This window comes from Elgaria multicarinata, chromosome 9, assembly GCF_023053635.1.
Source record: "Elgaria multicarinata webbii isolate HBS135686 ecotype San Diego chromosome 9, rElgMul1.1.pri, whole genome shotgun sequence".
Lineage (NCBI taxonomy): Eukaryota > Metazoa > Chordata > Lepidosauria > Squamata > Anguidae > Elgaria > Elgaria multicarinata.
Window position 1 is genome coordinate 6,703,809 of NC_086179.1, and position 18,555 is coordinate 6,722,363.

The 18,555-nt window shown below is 45.8% G+C and overlaps 1 protein-coding gene across 4 annotated transcripts in view; it reads left to right on the top strand.

The window, feature by feature from the left end:
* Positions 1–18,555, top strand: part of PLXNA4 (plexin A4) — a 695,664-nt gene that overhangs the window by 20,970 nt on the left and 656,139 nt on the right. Inside the window, exon 3 of one of the 4 annotated variants that reach the window (XM_063134643.1) lies at positions 13,531–13,555. The exons of the other annotated variants lie outside the window; for them this stretch is intronic. Coding sequence (XP_062990713.1) covers positions 13,531–13,555 — 25 coding nt within the window. The remainder of the gene's footprint in view (positions 1–13,530; positions 13,556–18,555) is intronic. 4 annotated transcript variants of the gene reach the window in all.

Genomic DNA, 18,555 nt, shown 5'->3' on the forward strand with positions numbered 1-18,555 from the left:
AACTGCCAGTATCTCTCCAGCCAGCCATGCTAGTTGGGGCATGTTGGGAATTTTAGGCCATATTTTTTGTTGTTTAGAAATGCATAGGATCGCACCCTTAGTGAGGTTAGGGGTGGAGCAATCGTGTCATCCCCCGCCACTGCCATGGTTCAATTTACATGTGATTCTTCTTCTGAAAGCCAATTCTCTTTAGACAGGACATGATGGCTATTAAAAACAACAGCAACTTTCAGTAACTCTTCCTATTAATATTATAATATAATATAATATATTTATTTGTTACCTGCCTCTCCCTCCGGATTGAGGCGGGGTACATATTAGGTATGGATGCCAAGGGTAACGATCCTTTGCTCAAAATAAAGGGGCCATCCTTTTCCTCATTTATTATTAGGTGCTAAGAGGTTTACAGGAAAAACAATAGAGATCCCTGCAGGGTAAGCACATGGAATTTGAGAGGGAGAGGGAGAAACCTTGCTCAAACTGGAAGAGAGTGGAAGAATGCAAAGAATTCAATACTTAACCTGGGAAGAAGAAGTGGATATGGGAAGGCAAATCAGCACATTGAAAGGGAGATGCAAGAGATAAAAGATTAGTTTTTAATAATTTCTTAAAGTGAGAGAGGCCAGAGGCCAGCTGACTGTTTCTGAGTGTTGGTGGCTGGGTTTCAGGCGTCTAGCATCTACTTTCTTTTTCACTTGATCCCCACGCTATGCTCATCAGAGCCCAGGTACAAAATAAAGGTGTGAGCAGGCAGACATACACTAAAGATTCAGAATCAGGGCACTCTAGACGTGTCTACACCAGCCCGATAGTCTGGGCTTGTCACGGCTAAGTCCCTGTGCATCCAAATGACACACAGGGACTCCTGGGAGCAGGGGGATGGGCACAGGTTTTCCCAAGGATAAAGAAACCCTGGAGAAACCCTAAACTTCCCACTGTCTTGGGACTGTCCTGAGACTGTGGGAGTTGTGGGTGGCCTGGTCCCGTGCTTACTTGCAAATAAGTGTGGCATTACAAATGGGCACGGAGCCATGCGGATCTGTGCCCATCAGGGGAGCAGGTGGCAGCAATTTTGCCACCCCTGGGATGGCAGGGAGGAGGTTTGGGGGGCAGTTTCAGTGTTTTTTTTAACTCACATTTTCGCTGGATTGGGGCCTTGTTCTTGCACAACTGGCTCCATTCAGGGGAGGGGGGAAACCCAGCACCCGCGAAATCCCTGCTTCCTCCCGGGACGTTGCCACCACGTGTGCATGCTGGGGGAGGCTCTCGTGATCAGGATAGCATGAGAACCTCCCCCTCCCTTCTGGAACACTGGGAGGTGTAGAAAGGGCCTCTAAGCACAATGCTCAGCCCAGGAACCTGAGATCATTACCAGAACCAAGCTCCCAAGTCCTTTCTTTCCCATAAATCCATCACTGGGTTTCTCTCCAAGTGTTCTTTTTCAGCAACCTAATTTAGGGCATGTCTAGACCAGGCAATATCCCAGGGATCATCTCTGTGTGTCCACATAATGATCCCTCCCTTTCCCTGGGATAGCCAGGACGTCTTTAATCCTGACTTTTCCAGCGGTCTCGGGATCATCCATGTGATCAGCTGTCCTGGTTTCTTTCTGGCTCCTTGCGAGTCAACGTGAGGAGGCAGGAATCTGGCATGGGGCACGGAGCTATTCAGGAGCTCTATGCCCATGGGTGTGTGTGAGGGGGGGAGCAGGATCCTTTTTTAAAAAAACCACCCATGTACAATCCGGGTGCCTACTCCGAGAGAGGCTCGGAGTGTGGCAATGAGGGATAGGGCCTTTTCGGTGGTGGCTCCCAGACTGTGGAACGATCTCCCTGACGAGGCTCGCCTGGCGCCAACGCTGCTATCTTTCCAGCACCAGTTTAAGACTTTCCTCTTTGCCCAGGGATATGGTGGCACATCTTAATCACCCACATGTTTAGTTTTTTTAACGGTTTTTAATGCTTTATGTGTGTATGTTCTGTGTTTCAGAATTTTAAATTTTGTATACTTGTTTTTATCTCAATTTTAGAATTTCTGTAAACCGCCCAGAGAGCCCTGGCTATGGGAGCAGTATATAAGTGTAATAAATAAATAAATAAATAAATTAGCGATGGGGCACTTGTGTGCTCATTTTCGATCAAAACCAAAAAACCAAAATGCGGGCATGACATCCTCTTCCTCCCAGGATGTCGCGCACCGCATGTAGACTGAGGGGGAGGATCTCATGAGCACCATATCGCGAGATCCTACCCCTCCCCTCCCTAGGTCTAGACATGCCCTTAGAGATGGCCGAATACCTTTTGCCATTGCTAGACAGTTGGAGTTGAAAATGTTTACTGATCCACTACAGATTTACGAGTCGATCCACATCTATCTTTTGTTCACCTTTGATTTCAAGGAGAGCACGAGGTGCTCCATTTTTGCAGATTCCCATTTGGAAGTCGAAATCTGCACAAGTGAAGGTGGGATGAGGAAGTCTTGGATTATGGGTAATTAGGGGTTTGAACTAGATCTCCAACGCGGGTTGGAGGAAAAGTGTGTGTGTGTACCACCAAGATGAACCCTGCTGGGACATCTTGTGCCAGTTGATCATCCAGTTGGATAATGTTTCTACTTATGTCCTCTGAATTTTGGAGTTACTAAATTCTTGGGCAGGGCATGTCACCAGACCTCATGGAGGTGGCTTGCTTGTTTTGTCTGTGCTACCTTTTTTTGTGCAACGTTAAAAAGTATATATAAGTCTATATATTTCTCTTAAATATAGGAGATTTTGCTTTTATGTACTCTGTGTGTGTGTGTGTGTGTTCGAAATGCCAAATCACTATATTCAGACAGATACGTCCAAAAGATTTGAAATTTTTGGTACCCTCCATGTCTGTCTTCTTTCCAATATAGAAATAATGAGAGGATGAAGGGTCCTTTCTGTTCTTGAAGTTATTTTCTTCCTCCCCACCCTCTTTCTCAACCCTTTCAAGCTGGAGACCTTTCACAGTACGAAGGTGTAAAAAATACTTCCTAGCTGCTCTCATTGCTATTCCAGACATAAAGCCTTCAAATTGGCAACAGCATTTGATGTGCGGAGAGAGAGAGAGAGGGGAAAAAAAAAACCTTCTGGTGGGGTAAATTAGTTGTTCTGTGAAATTGCTTAGGCAGGATGAAACATTAATAATAATAATAATAATAATAATAATAATAATAATAATAATAGAGACTTTGAATGAATGTGGGTAGGGGCAAAAAAAGCAGAGGGAAAGAAAACACAGGTCCGTGATTGGTACGGGGCGCTTTACTAGGACATGAGCATTGTTGAGATTATAACTCGTCGTTTGGAGTATTTGACAGTGATCCGAATCAACCTTCCCCAACTTGGTGCCCTTCAGATGTGTTGGACAGCAACTCCCATCACCCCCAGCCAATATGGCCAATGGCTATGCTGACTGGAGATGATGGGAATGGCAGTTCAACACATCTGGAGGGCACCAGGTTCAAATTGGATGGACAGAATAGTTGACTGGATTGAGTTGTGCATTGAGTTGTGCCATGGCAAAATGGCAGCCAAGGAGTAAGTAAGTGGACATGTGCAATAGCTTTACAAAATCTAGGCATGTACTCAACATCCGTGTGCCATCGCCATCTTGCCAGACAGTCACTACAATATGGAATGGGGCTGATTTGAGGCCAGATTTTACACACTGAAGTGTGACTTCCCAGCACTTCTGGTGTTCTACACAGCAGCATGTTTGAAGGAGATTGCTTTAAGTGGCAGGCTGAAGTCTCTCAGGACTTCAGTAAGCTTCATTTCCTTGACTATTTTTTTTTAAAAAATGCCTTTACTCTGCCTAATACACTCTAGTCTGGAAGTATAACCTATGCCACCTCTATGCAGGAAAAAAAAGGAAAAGAACCTCTCGTGCAAGCACTTGAGTCATTGCTGACTCCTAGAGGGACGCCTGCTTTCGCTGACGTTTTCTTGGCAGACTTTATAGCGGGGTGGTTTGCCATTGCCTTCCCCGGCCGTGATTCCCTTCCCCCCAGCTAACTGGGTCCTCATTTTAACGACCTCGGAAGGATGGAAGGCTGAGTCGACCTGAGCCGGCTGCCTGAGAACGAGCTTCCGCTGGGATCGAACTCAGGCCGTGGGGAGAGTTTTGGCTGCAGTAACTGTTGCTTACAACCATACCCAAAACAATTCCTACAATTGGATAAAGAGGTGGCACCATCTTGATTGTGCCTTACATGTATGGTACAGCCCCTGTGAATGCCCACCATTGTTCAGTATGGTAGCAATCATGATACTTCTTCCTAGATCATTTCCATAGGAGATTGAATTCCACTGAAAGGGTCCAGGAACTGAAGAGGCAACTGTACTATAGGCCATGAAAAACCATTGGTTAATTCCACTGGATAGTTTTGCTCCATCCATAATTTCTGTATAAGGATTGCTGGTGTTATATAGTGACAAGAGACTAGGGGTTCATCTACACCAAGCAGGATATTACACTATGAAAGTGGTATGAAAGCAGTATATAAAAGGCAGGAGCCACACGACTGCTTTATAGCGGTATTGAAGTGCACTGATAACTGTTGGGGCCCATTGACACACACCATATGCTGCTTCCATACCACTTCCATAGTGGAATATCCTGCTTGGTGTAGATGTGTCATGGGCCCCAACAGTTGTCAGTGCACTTTAGTACCACTATAAAGCAGTAGTGCGGCTCCTGCCTTTTATATACCACTTTCATATTGGAATATCCTGCTTGGTGTATTCTGAGATAAGAATTAGGACATGCCTGGTTTGAGTCTTACCTACAATTACATCATTAGGTGGTCTTAGGCAGGCAAATGTGAGGATAGAAATATTGGCCTATTTTGAAGGGATTGGGGAGAGGGTGTAGCTCAGTTGTAGAGCATCTGCATTGCATGCAGAAAGTGCCTGGTTCAAGTCCCTGGCACCTCCAAGTAGGTCTAGGCGAGATTCCTGCCTGAAATCCTGGACAGCCACTGCCAGTCAGTGTCAACACTATTGGGGTAGATGAACCAATGGTTTGATTCAGTGAACTGATTTATTGTAAGGCAACAAGGGAGAGGGCCTTTTCAGTGGTGGCCCCTCAATTATGGAATGAACTCCCTGAAGAAGCTCGCCTGGCGCCAACATTATCTTTTCGGCGCCAGGTCAAGATTTTTCTCTTCTCCCAGGCATTGAACAGCATATGCTGAGTTTTTAAACTGAGCCCAGAATAGTTGTTTTAAATGGATATTGTCTGTTTTTGTTTGTGTTTTATTTTATGCTTTTTATGCTTTTAGTTTTTGTGTATGTGTGTGTATATATATAAAAAATGTTCACTGTTTTTAACTTTTGTAAACCGCCCAGAGAGCTTCAGCTATGGTGTGGTATATAAATGTAATAAATACTACTACTACTACTACAAGATAGTGAAGGTGCAGTCCTCTAAATGCTCTAAAGTGCTATATCAATATCACAAGAACTACTGATCTACTACTACTACTACTACTACTACTACCATTGTGATGTGAGTTCCCTTTGGGTTGGAGTCTTTTTACTTTTCAGTTCTTGCTGAGGAATTTAGACAGCAGTTTAGAAAACTCTTCTTACCTTCTTTTGTCCCATGCACTTTGTGAATTGATTGATGCTTGTTGTTTGTATTGTTATATAAAAGATGATACAGATCATCTTTCAGGCTTCTGAGACGTCCAATTCGTGAAACTCTTGCAAAGTACCTTGCATCGTTGATATACAAATGTCATCCATGTCAAAGGAATTTTTCCAGTGATACATGCAACTGAAGTAAAATATTGTGATGTACAAGAGCATATTATTAAAACGAAAATGAGCGACGGATCAGGAGCCTGGCTATGTAACCAAGACAACAAAAGGAAAAGGCAGCTAGAACGGAGGAGAATGAGGAGCAGAATGGAATGGGAAGGTTAAAAACACGCACACACATACACCCCCGAAAGGATGTGGAGGCAAAGTGCTATGTACAGCACAATATTGCAGGGCATGGGACTTGTTAGGTTGCGAAGCTGGAAACACTGTTTTAAAAGTTTGCCGTGAACATTTGTCATCTGTGAGTTTGCCTTCCTATGAGATGTTAAAGTGAAGTCTTGGACACCTGTTGTTCTTAAAGAGCTTGTGGCAACTTGTCCAAGATATATGGAGTTGTGGTGTCTAAAGCTGATCCAATTCTCAGTAATTACCTCCCTGCTGTTCCAGTTGGCTTTGGTATATTTGTCTTCAAGGAGTCTTTTTTCCCTGTCTTGTACTGTCAAGTGATATTGATATATGAGGCTATAGAGCTGCCAGGTTGCATTGCGGAAGACGCTGCTTCTCCATGATGGGTGAGATGACAACTCGTGAGATGTGCCGATAATGAATAATCCTACCTGAGACCATTAAGGTAGCATCTGTGGTGAGGTGCTCCTTGAAATGACTGGAGAAAAAGCTTCGTAGGTTTGCATTAGTGATGTGAACCTACGCTTTGCATCTTCTGTGTTCAGCGCCTATAAATCAGCAAGCGACTTCTGTTAGGTTGTTATGGATTGCCAAAAGGTGCAAGATTGACTTCGTTGGATTACGATTGCATGGATACAAGGTAAGAGCTGCAGAAAGAAGGGCATAAGACGATTCATCCCCAGGCAAGGAAGTCCATAGGATGCTACACAGACCTGTGGGACGTCATTGGTTATGATGTCGCATTGGTGTGGCTAAGTTGGGGGTGCTGTAGTAGGTCAGGAGAATGGGCTGTGTGTGCTATGCCAGCTGGAGAGTGAACCCAACTTTGCAACTGATCATTTCTGTCTGTGAATACTATACAGATCAATAACATTGAATAACGCCAACCCAGGAGAAACTTTGAGTAGATACCCACAACCTGAGCAATAATACCCAAAATTATGGATGTCAGAGAAATCCATCCGGTGGTGGTGGTGGTGGTGGTGGTGGTGGTGGTGGTGGATCTTGATGAGTTGGACAGCCATCCGTCAGGTATGCTTTAGGGTGGATTCCTGCATTGAATCATAGAATAGCAGAGTTGGAAGGGGCCTACAAGGCCATTGAGTCCAACACTCTGCTCAATGCAGGAATCCACCGCAAAGCATACCTGACAGATGGTTGTCCAGCTGCCTCTTGAAGGCCTCTAGTGTGGGAGAGCCCACAACCTCCCTAGGTAACTGATTCCATTGTCGTACTGCTCTAACAGTCAGGAAGTTTTTCCTGATGTCCAGCTGGAATCTGGCTTCCTGTAACTTGAGCCCGTTATTCCGTGTCCTGCACTCTGGGAGGATCGAGAAGAGATCCTGGCCCTCCTCTGTGTGACAACCTTTTAAGTATTTGAAGAGTGCTATCATGTCTCCCCTCCATCTTCTCTTCTCCAGGCTAAACATGCCAAGTTCTTTCAGTCTCTCCTCATAGGGCTTTGTTTCCAGACCCCTGATCATCCTGGTTGCCCTCCTCTGAACATGCTCCAGCTTGTCTGCATTCTTCTTGAATTGTGGAGCCCAGAACTGGATGCAATTGAGCAGGGGGTTGGACTCGATGGCCTTATAGGCCCCTTCCAACTCTACTAATCTATGATTCTATGATTCTGTTGGTTCAGTCCCCTGGATTTTGCTCTGTTTTTATCCTGTGGAGCCCAACTCACTCCGCAGGAAATCAGGCAACTTTGTGCTTTTCCTTATTTTATAATTTGCGCAAATTATGGCCAGAATTTGTGCATATTTGCATAATTTGCACAAAATATGCAAATTGCAGCTGTAATTGTTGCAAATTTTACAAATTGCAGTCATAATTTGCGCAAATTATGCACATTTACCCAATTGGCAGCTGCGGATCTCTATCTGCGCAAATCACGGCCAGCTTGACAGTGTTTGGGGGGAAAGACGCGGCTCATCCCGCAAGTGCAAACCGGTGGAACTCTGTCGAGCCAAAAGCAAGATGGAGTTCCAAGCGGCAAACATCCTTACCCCAAATTGGCTGCCGTTAGTTCTGGGCAAATCTTTGCTTTTAGGAACTGTGGAGTTTCCATCCGTTCTTGAGCTTGTTAATTCAGTCTTATTTTGGCTGCTCAGATCTTACAGCTGTTTGTTGTGTTGGTTAGCAAGGAAAGGGAGATGGACTTTGTTTACTTCAAAACACGTTCCCAGGATAAATAGCTGGCGGAGGGAAACAGCCAAGGAATGAGCACCAGTGTCGTCATGTGTGGGTTTGGATAATTGGGCAGAAGGCTTGCAGAATACCAATGCAGCTTTGATGGGCAGAGTGAGTGGGATTTTCCCTAATGAGATTATGAGGTGGAGAAATTCCTCTTCATATATCAGGACTTCTGCTCAGTAGGGGCCAAAGGATGGAAGTACAGGGTGATCAGATGCACCAATCAAAGAAACTTCCTTGCACCAATTGGGTGGAGTGGATCATGTGACACTGACCGATCCCCCTATAAAAACTTCCAGGTCAGGCTTGCTCACTATTCAGAGCAACAGAGTCTTCTTCTTGCTAACTATACTCTGCCTTTGCCTTCCTCTCCCTCGATCTTTCGTCACCCCACTCATGAATGGGTCCCCTGCTACGAGAGGGGGATTTGAATGATTCACATCCTCTCCCGGTACGGCTTTCTGCAATCTACTTCCTATGACAATTGTGCTTTTGCTAAGCCCTCAATTAAGAGCCTGACAACTGCCTTGTGTGATCAGGCGAAATATTCATCTATTCCAGTGGCTTGTAGTAGGGCTGTGCAGGGACCCCCTGATTCGGCTCGGAGGTGCTTCGGGGGCTGCTTACCTCTCCTGATTCGCCTCGGTGCTGAAGCCAAGCAACCCTGATTCAGCTCGGAGGTGCTTCGGGGGCTGCTCACCTCTCCTGATTCGCCTCGGTGCTGAAGCCAAGCAACCCTGATTCGGCTCGGAGGTGCTTCGGGGGCTGCTCACCTCTCCTGATTCGCCTCGGTGCTGAAGCCAAGCAACCCTGATTCAGCTCGGAGGTGCTTCGGGGGCTGCTCACCTCTCCTGATTCGCCTCGGTGCTGAAGCCAAGCAACCCTGATTCGGCTCGGAGGTGCTTCGGGGGCTGCTCACCTCTCCTGATTCGCCTCAGTGCTGAAGCCAAGCAACCCTGATTCGGCTCGGAGGTGCTTCGGGGGCTGCTCACCTCTCCTGATTCGCCTCGGTGCTGAAGCCAAGCAACCCTGATTTGCCTCAGGGGGGCTTTGGGGGCTTCTCACCTCACTTCGGTGCTGAAGCCAAGGTGAGATTCAGGCCCTCCGAGTCACTCCGGACTTTTCTGAGTGCCGGCTGTCCTCCCTCCTCCTCCTCCTCCTCCTCTGCTGCCACTTCCGATGTCTCCACAGCCGCCTCTACCACCAGCCCCTTGCTTCGGCCGGCGGCTGATGATGACAACAGGAAGAACTAGGCCCTGCCTGATTTTATGATATTGCGGGGGAACTCTATGGTCACAAACTATGGTGGTAATCATCAGAGCCCCCGCGATATCATAAAATCGCACGGGGCCTAGTTCTTCCCGTCATTGTCGTCGGCAGCCAGCAAAAGTGGAAGCGGTGGAGGAGGAAGAAGGTAAGGCCAGGCCCCAGTGCTGCTCTGAGGTGCGCCGAGCCTTCGGAGGAGATCGGCTTCGGCTCGGGATGCCTTGGGCTGATCCAGAACCGCCTTGGAAACGAGGCGAGGAGGACCGAATCAGCCTGCCTCGGCTCGGATTTGGGGCCTCGGAACGAGGTGGAGATGGTGAAAATGGTCAGTTCTGGTTTCACCTCAATTCTTTAAATACGTTTCATTTGGTTTCCATATTGGATTGTGTTGGTTTTTTTTTTAATTGGCATGAATATCTTCATGCATTTTCGCCTCATATGTGCATTTCTGTGCAGTTTTGCACAGACAACACACACACACACACACACACACACACACTCAAGCAGTTTGCCCTTTTATAATGCATTTTTGTACAGTGTTTTTTTTTACAACTAATATACACATTTTGGTGCTCATTTCTCCCTAATGTGCACATTTCTTGTAGATGAGATATGACCATGACGGAACAGACATACTTTGCCTTTACTTTGCCTTTGCCTTTGCTTGTCCAGAGGTGAGCTGCAATAGAATACTTTGAGAGGAAGAATAATTTTCCTCCTTCACTTTTTTGCACCAGTCATAATTCCACAACTACCGTGTTCTCGCTCTCTTCCTGTCCTTTTTGTTCTAAAGTAATTTCTCTTTTGTTCGGCTTCGCTTTCTTCCCTTTTCATTTATGGGCTGGACACTGTGTTTTATCCGATGTTCTGATTTTTTTTTTAAAAAAGCAGCATCTCAGCGTGTCATTGGAGATGTGGATCTTGTGACCATGGAATGAGATTTGCAAATGGAAGATCTAATCCCCTCTAGATCCAATCTCTACTTCAAAGTCTGGCAGCGCTTGGCTGCTGATCATGTTTCATCAGCGGTGCTGCGCTGTGCATTTTTATGTGGCCCAAAGAACAAGCTTCAGAGCAGGGGGGAAAAGGACTTGCTAGAGCCCCTCTGAGAAGGAGATGTGTAGAACTGTGCCATTGCGCACTCCAGGCTCAATGCAGCCCATTGGAACCCATTCGGCACACTAGTGGCCTGTCATAAGTGGGGGCTACAGACCTCCCCAAATCCCTTGATACATCATGAAGGCCAAACAAGATGTGTTTGCAGCAGGCAGAACATAGGGAGCTGCCTTATACTGCCTTATGCCATTGGTCTATCTAGCCCAGCATTGTTGACACTGAATGGATGGATCCTTGGTCCATCTAGATCCTTGATCTCTGGATGGATGGATCCTTGGTCCATCTAGATCCTTGATCTCTGGATAGATGGATCCTTGGTCCATCTAGATCCTTGATCTCTGGATGGATGGATCCTTGGTCCATCTAGATCCTTGATCTTTGGATGGATGGATCCTTGGTCCATCTAGATCCTTGATCTCTGGATGGATGGATCCTTGGGACATCTTGCTCAGTATTGTTGACACTGACAGGCAGCAGATGGATTCATCCTTGGTCCATCTAGATCCTTGGTCTATGGATGGATGAATCCTTGGATGGATCTTTGGTCCATCTAACCCAGTACTGTTGACACTGGCCCTGTTCAGAAGACACCTTAAACCATGGCTTTAACCACAGTGAACAAGACCTTTTGCCTTACTCACCGTGGTTAAAGCCAGCCATGGTTTAAGGTGTATTCTGAACACAACCTGACTTTCTGGCTTAACCACCACGGTTTAAACCGTAGTTTAAGGTGTCTTCTGAATGGGGCCACTGGCTTGCAGTGGCCTTCTCCAGGGCTTCAGGCAGGATTCTTTCCTAGCCCTACCTGGAGATGCCAGGGATCAAACCTAGGACCTTCTGCATGCAAAGCAGATGCTCTACCACTGAGCTTAACAGTTCATAAAAAATACTGAGTTTTGAAGTTGCGCAGAACCCTTCTTTAGACAGAAGAGGAGATTAGTTCTATGCAACTTGGAAGCTTAGCTGAAGAGTGTCATCCTGACCATTGTATGCCCATCCTTTGGCTGTTGAGTCCATCCTGGAAATTAGCCTCATAACAAATCGCTATCGCCCTGCTGCCTCGCTCTCTTCCTTTCCCCATAAGGTGTCAGTGAGGCATCTGTGTCCAATTCTTCCTTCAAATGGATGTCAAAGTTTGGATTTTTTTAAAAAATAATATATATTAATCCAGCTCTCAGTTGATGCCCAAAGAATGGCCTAGCCAAAACTGTGGCCTCCATCTTGGTCACTTCTGATCCCATGCTCATTTTCCCACTTCTGTCTTAATTTCTTCAGCTATTTGAAGCGTCTCTCTCTCATCTGCCTTTCATTTCTGCGCCTCTCGCCTCCTGACCCCACTTACGGGCAGCCGGCTTATGGGTGATTCTCCTAATTAGTTTTGCTTTCATTTAATCTTTTGAAAACAAATTTGGTCAGAATGAGACGGGGGAACCTTCCGTCCATCCCTCCTCCTCCCCCCATTTGCTGGCACACCCCCAGCCTTGCTTGCCTTAAAAGAACAATCTTTGCATTTATTTTCCATTCCATCGTTCTCCAGATAGAACCTCGTTTGCATATTTGATTAAGCTCTCTATGTTATCAGGGCGCTTGTTGGAATAACAGCCGGTCCGTGATAAGAGAGAGCAAACCCATCTCTTTCTGTCTTTTGGAGCTGAGCTCTTCACCCATCTGTCGGCAATCTTCACTCCCACGATTCCCTCTTCCGTCATCATGAGCTTTTTTTCTTTTCTTTGCCTCCTGTATTTCATCTTTTAATGACCTGGCTCTTAATGTCTGGTTCATTCAGGAGCCGGGAATTAGGGAGAGAAATTGGCATCGGTTCTGTCACCCACTTTGGTGGGTGGGTAAAGGAAACGCAGTAGAAATGTGATGCGTTTGATGTTTCATTTGTGTGTATTTGTGTGTGTGTGTGTGTGTGTGTGTGTGTGTAAGAACAACTGCGGGTTATCAGTATAGTTTGGTTATGCAGATAGCCAGAGGAAGGATGCAACTGGATGTTTTTTCCTTGAGGAAAAGGAAAGGAAGGGAGCGACAAAGCACGGTCTTTCAAAGGCATCGTATTTCAAGCCTCCCTTTTCTCCAACTGGGACTTGGCAGCTGTCACTCACAATCATCCACACCTTTGTAACTTCAAGGATAGATTGCTGTTGGGCTGCCCTTGATGACGGTCCCAAAGCTTCAATTGGTGAGGTTGCTATTATGATGAAAATGACTTCGTATATAAAAGCAAGAGAGAATCAAATAGCTGAGGATAATAGGCTTATTGAGAAATGGAGCATTTTGGTTTCATTTTGGAATGATAAATTTCAGGGTAGCATTCGGCCATACATCTTATTTTCATTGGCTTGAATCCATGCATTAGTAAGATGAGTTATTTCTGTTGTATATGTTATTGTTTTAATCATCATAATCATCCTAAGGAAAGCAAAAGCTTCAGTTGGTGCAGAATGTATCAGTTCCCCCTTCTGAATTTTTCTCCCTCTCCTGTAATGCTAAAATTCAGTGGGGTCATCCGATGAAGCTGATTGTCAGGACACACAAAAAGAAGTCAAACTATGGAATTCGCTACTATGAGATGTAGTGATGGCCACTAATCGGATGGCTTTAAAAGGGAGTTAGAGACATTCTTGGAGGAGAAGGCTATCAGTGGCTACTAGTCCTGATGGTCATAGAATCATAGGATCATAGAATAGCGGAAGGGGCCTACAAGGCCATCGAGTCCAACCCCCTGCTCAATGCAGGAATCCACCCTAAAGCATCCCTGACAGATGCTTGTCCAGCTGCCTCTTGAAGGCCTCTAGTGTGGGAGAGCCCACAACCTCCCTAGGGAACTGATTCCATTGTCATACTGCTCTAACAGTCAGGAAGTTTTTCCTGATGTCCAGCTGGAATCTGGCTTCCTTTAACTTGAGCCTGTTATTCTGTGTCCTGCACTCTGGGAGGATCCAGAAGAGATCGATCCTCCCAGAGTGCAGGACCTGAATGAGAGTGACCAATTCTGTCTTCTCCAGGAAAGGTAGCACTCTGTAGCATCTGCAATCTTTCCTTATTGTCTTCCTGGAACAATTTGAGCCGTTGGTTTTGACCTAAAAAGCCTGAGCAGCTTGGAGACCGCCTACTCTCTGTTGGACTGGGACTGTTAAGATAAATTGAGAACGCTTTATCAGCTGTGTGCCAAATTTGCACCGCAAGGACATGCCGAGAGGAATTCTTATTGGCCACTCCACAATTATGGAATGTCCTCCCACTATAGCCCCATCAGAGTCTGAGCTGTAGAACTTTCTTCTTTGCACTTCCTCTTTGCACTGGCATCCAACTTTGCATTGGTATTCAGCAGCCAGGATTAAGCAGCTGTGAAATCTGGCGCGCGTCTTGCTTTATTTTTAAACACCGCCACCTGACTTGAATCCTTGGGAGGGCGAAGAATAGGAATGAAACTGAATAGAACAAATAAAGAGAGCCAAGGTACCACATCGATAGGCCTTCGTGAATAGGGTCTCGTTGATGGATTGCGCTAGTTTAGCATTAAGGAAAGCAGCCTTAGCTCAGTGTTGGAGCATAGGCGTCACATGCAGGTCTAATCCCTTATCTCCAGTTAGAATGATCTCAGGTAGCAACTGATGGAAAAGAGCTTTCCGCGAGAGTTTGGAGTGCCCCAGTGGGTTCAAATTCCTAGACAAAGGATTTGGACTAAACACTTGGAAGAACCTCCTAATGGTGAGAGTTGATCTCGATCCTCGCAGAGTGCAGGACACGGAATAACGGGCTCAAGTTAAAGGAAGCCAGATTCCAGCTGGACATCAGGAAAAACTTCCTGACTGTTAGAGCAGTACGACAATGGAATCAGTGACCTAGAGAGGTTGTGGGCTCTCCCACACTAGAGGCCTTCAAGAGGCAGCTGGACAACCATCTGTCAGGGATGCTTTAGGGTGTATTCCTGCATTAAGCAGGGGGTTGGACTCAATGGCCTTGTAGGCCCCTTCCAACTCTGCTATTCTATGATTCTATGATTCTATGAGAGTGGAATAAGGTGGTGTTGGTGGGCACTCCTTCGTTAGGGGCTTTTAAGGAGAAGCTGAATGGCCACCTGTCAGAGTTGTTGTAGGAGTGGATTTCATCTTTTTCAGAAGGCTGGACTAGATTAGTGGTCTTCAACCGGTCCAGACCTGAGATCCACCTTGGACTTCCAACCTGCAACATGGGACCCACTTTCAAGTTTCACAATTGCTCAACAGGGCAGCAACAGCTTTGCTGTGCCCCATCTGGACTGATCACGCGACCTACTTTTGAGTCGTGACCCACCGGTTGAAGATCACTGGACTAGATGACATTTTTGGGTACTTTCAAGCTTCATGATTCTAGGTACCCCCACTCCCAAACACACATTGGAGTAGAGTACTAGGTGAGATATAGTCACTGATTCAGTATAAGACAGTCTTGATATGATATGATCATAAATAGACTGCAGACTAGGGATGTTTAGGGATGGCAGAAGTGCCTGACTGGGTCTGAGAGTCCAGCGAACTCCCCTGGACCCCACTCGCTGAGCTATGGGGCATTTGTCAAGCTCTGCATGGTAGGAGAGCTCCCTGCTGCCTCTCGTTACTCCCGGCAAGCCAGAATTTTTAAGGAAGATCAGGGCCCTGAATTTTTCATATATCTCTGTTGCACAAAATGGCAGCCTTTATTAGGGCAATTTGCTCAATATTAGAAGTGTCTTGGGGCCCCAGTATGTTGGACAAATGCTTCAGTGGCTTCAAATGAGTTCAGAGTTCAGAATCTGACCTGCGGATTCCACAGTGGACGGATTCCACAATGGACGGATTCCACAGTGGATGGATTCCACAATGGACGGATTCCACAGTGGATGGATTCCACAATGGATGGATTCCACAATGGATGGGTATTTTCCAAATCACATGGATTCTGTGGACTGGGTTTTCTCTTTTTTGAGGGTGGGGGTTGCTCTAATTTGCATTAGCACTAATGTGCAGTTGCATTAATGCAAATTAGCACAAGCAGTACCAAGTTTGGGTAAAAAATTTTTTGGGATTCCATCAATGAACAGATAATGGAATGAAAAATGCTCGACAACCTGCGGAACACAGATGGAACGAATTTTTCAAAATCAGTACATCTGATTTATTTATTTATTTATTTATTTTTGCATTTATATGCCGCCTTTTTTCCTCCAAGGAACCCAAGGTGGCGTATATAATCCTCTCCATTTTATCCTAACAACAACAACAACAACCCTGTGAGGTAGGTTGGGCTGAGAGTCTGTGACTGGCCCAAAGTCACCCAGTGGGTTTCCATGGTTAATTGGGGACTAGAACCCAGATCTCCCAGCTCCCAGTCCAATGCTCTAACCACTATAACACCCATAGGACATTTGAATACTCCCCCATTTTTAAAACCCTGCCCATTCTAAACTAGCCCATTAGGGTGAATGAAGGAGTGGTCAGATATATGGAACTACAGTTTTGGACTGAAGTTCTATAGCCAAACAACAGATTGGGTACTCCACTTACATCTGAAATGGCCAAAACTGGGGCAGCTGAACACTAGGGCCTGATTCACAGAATCATAGAAGAGTAGTCGGAAGGGGCCTATAAGGCCGTCGAGTCCAACCTCTGCTCAATGCAGGAATCCACCTTAAAGCATCCCTGGCAGATGGCTGTCCAGCTGCATGATAAAGGCCTCTAAGGTGGGAGAGGCCACCACCTCCCTAGGTCATTCGTTCCATTGTCAAGCTTTTCCTGATGTCCAGCTGGAATCTGGCTTCCCGTAACTTGGGCCCGTTATTCCATGTCCTGCACTCTGAGATGATCTGGAAGAGATCCTGACCCTCCTCTGTGTGGCAACCTGTCAAGTCCTTGAAGAGTGCTATCATGTCTCCCCTCTGTCTTCTGAATGCTCCCCTTTTCCCCCAAAGGTCCACTGAGCCACGTTTCCATTTTGCATGGGAATTCCCAGTAAGTCTGGCAGCAGCACACGCTCCATTCAAGCTGCCCTGTGGGGTCAGAGGACAAATTGAGAACACCTCATCTCTTCCCTTTGGCAATTAAGGAGGCCTGTTGTGTCCCAAATCCTGAAAGTGGATCCCTACATCGTAAAAGGTAGTGACACTGAAAGCAGAGAAAAGTAATGTCAGAAATCAGCCCATCAACACCTAAATACTTACTCTGATGCAGTAATTCTTTGCAGACATTTCCTGCCTACTGGATCAGACCAAAGGTCCAACTACTACAGCATTCTCTTCACACAATGGCCAACAGAATTTTCACCATTCATATAAAGGAAGGGAAAACATGCATCAAGTAATGTCCCTTTCTTTGAAGTCACTATGCAGACCTGCAAGTGCATGCATTTTGGCTGCTCTCTCTCTCTCTCTCTCTCTCTCTCACCCCCCCACCCGCCCACCCACGCCCACCCCCCACCCCCACACCCACATCCACACCCCCCCTATGGTTCTATGCATGAGGCCAAGGTTTTAGGTTCCATAATGACATTCCACTTTGACCCATCTCAGATCACGTAGCTGAGATGCATTTTCAGCTGCTTGATCTCCCAACCTACATAGCAAAGAGCAACACTTGCTATTAATGTCAGAGATCCTCTATGTGTCACACCGAGAGTGTGAAACTCTTAGGAGTTGATTGACTGCAGTGTTCCACTGAATACTGAAGCTGTGGAATGAAACTTTGGCAGCATGTTCAGATGCTTTAAGGATATGGCATATTTCTTGACAGGAAGTATCTGTTGTTTAATGTTACATCATTGGATGTATATGTGGGGACAGCGAGAAGATAGAGGGGAGACATGATAGCACTCTTCAAATACTTAAAAGGTTGTAACATAGAGGAGGGCCAGGATCTCTTCTCGATCCTCCCAGAGTGCAGGACATGGAATAACGGGCTCAAGTTATAGGAAGCCAGATTCCGGCTGGACATCAGGAAAAACTTCCTGACTGTTAGAGCAGTGCAACGGTGGAATCAGTTCCCTAGGGAGGTTGTGGGCTCTCCCACACTAGAGGAATTCAAAAGGCAGCTGGACAACCATTTGTCAGGGATGCTTTAGGGTGAGGGGTTGAGCAGGGGGTTGGACTCGATGGCCTTGTAGGCCCCTTCCAACTCTGCTATTCTATGATTCTATGATTCTATGAGTTGTGTTGGTAAAATAGCCCTGAGCAATCCAGCGTGCAAGAGTGCGTACACTTCATAGACCCTGTTCAGAAGACACATTAAGCTATAGTGGTTACGCATTTTGAGCTAAACATTATGGCTTAGCATGTCGTGTGAACTGTTCCTAACTATGGTGGCTACATAACCATGGTTTATGGTGGCTCACTAACCATTTGCTGCGAAGGGGTTAGTGTCCTAACCATGGCTTAGCGTGTTGTCTGAACAGGCCCACAGAGAATAAAATTGGGGGAGACCCAGGTACGATACCTTGAGTTCTTTGGAGGGAATCATCGCATCCATCTTGTAAGATACAAATTTAATCAACTAATTCATTAATTAAGCATTCCCCGTCCCCCTGGACTCAAACATGTGCTGAAACATGGAATTCACTTTTGTTTTTCTATCTATCTATCCATCCATCCATCCATCCATCCATCTATCTATCTTTCTTTCTATCTATCTATCTATTATCCCTCCATCTTGTTTCTCCTTCTCTATCGTACTCCTTTCTCCTTTCCTTTCCTCCCTCTTTCTGTCTCTCGTCCAAGCCACTTCTTGGCTCAACTTGTGCAGCCCACCCTAGTTCAAGTCAAAAATCCATCTATTGGTCTTTATTATTTATTTATTTGTTTGTTTATTTATTAAAACATTTGTATCCCACCCTATTATCACTGGGATCTCAGGGCGGCATACAAATAAAATCAGAACAATATAAACATAAAGAATTTGCACAGCTAAAAACGTATTAAATCATTAACAAATTAAAATCACACACACACACACACACACACACACACACACATATATATATATAGC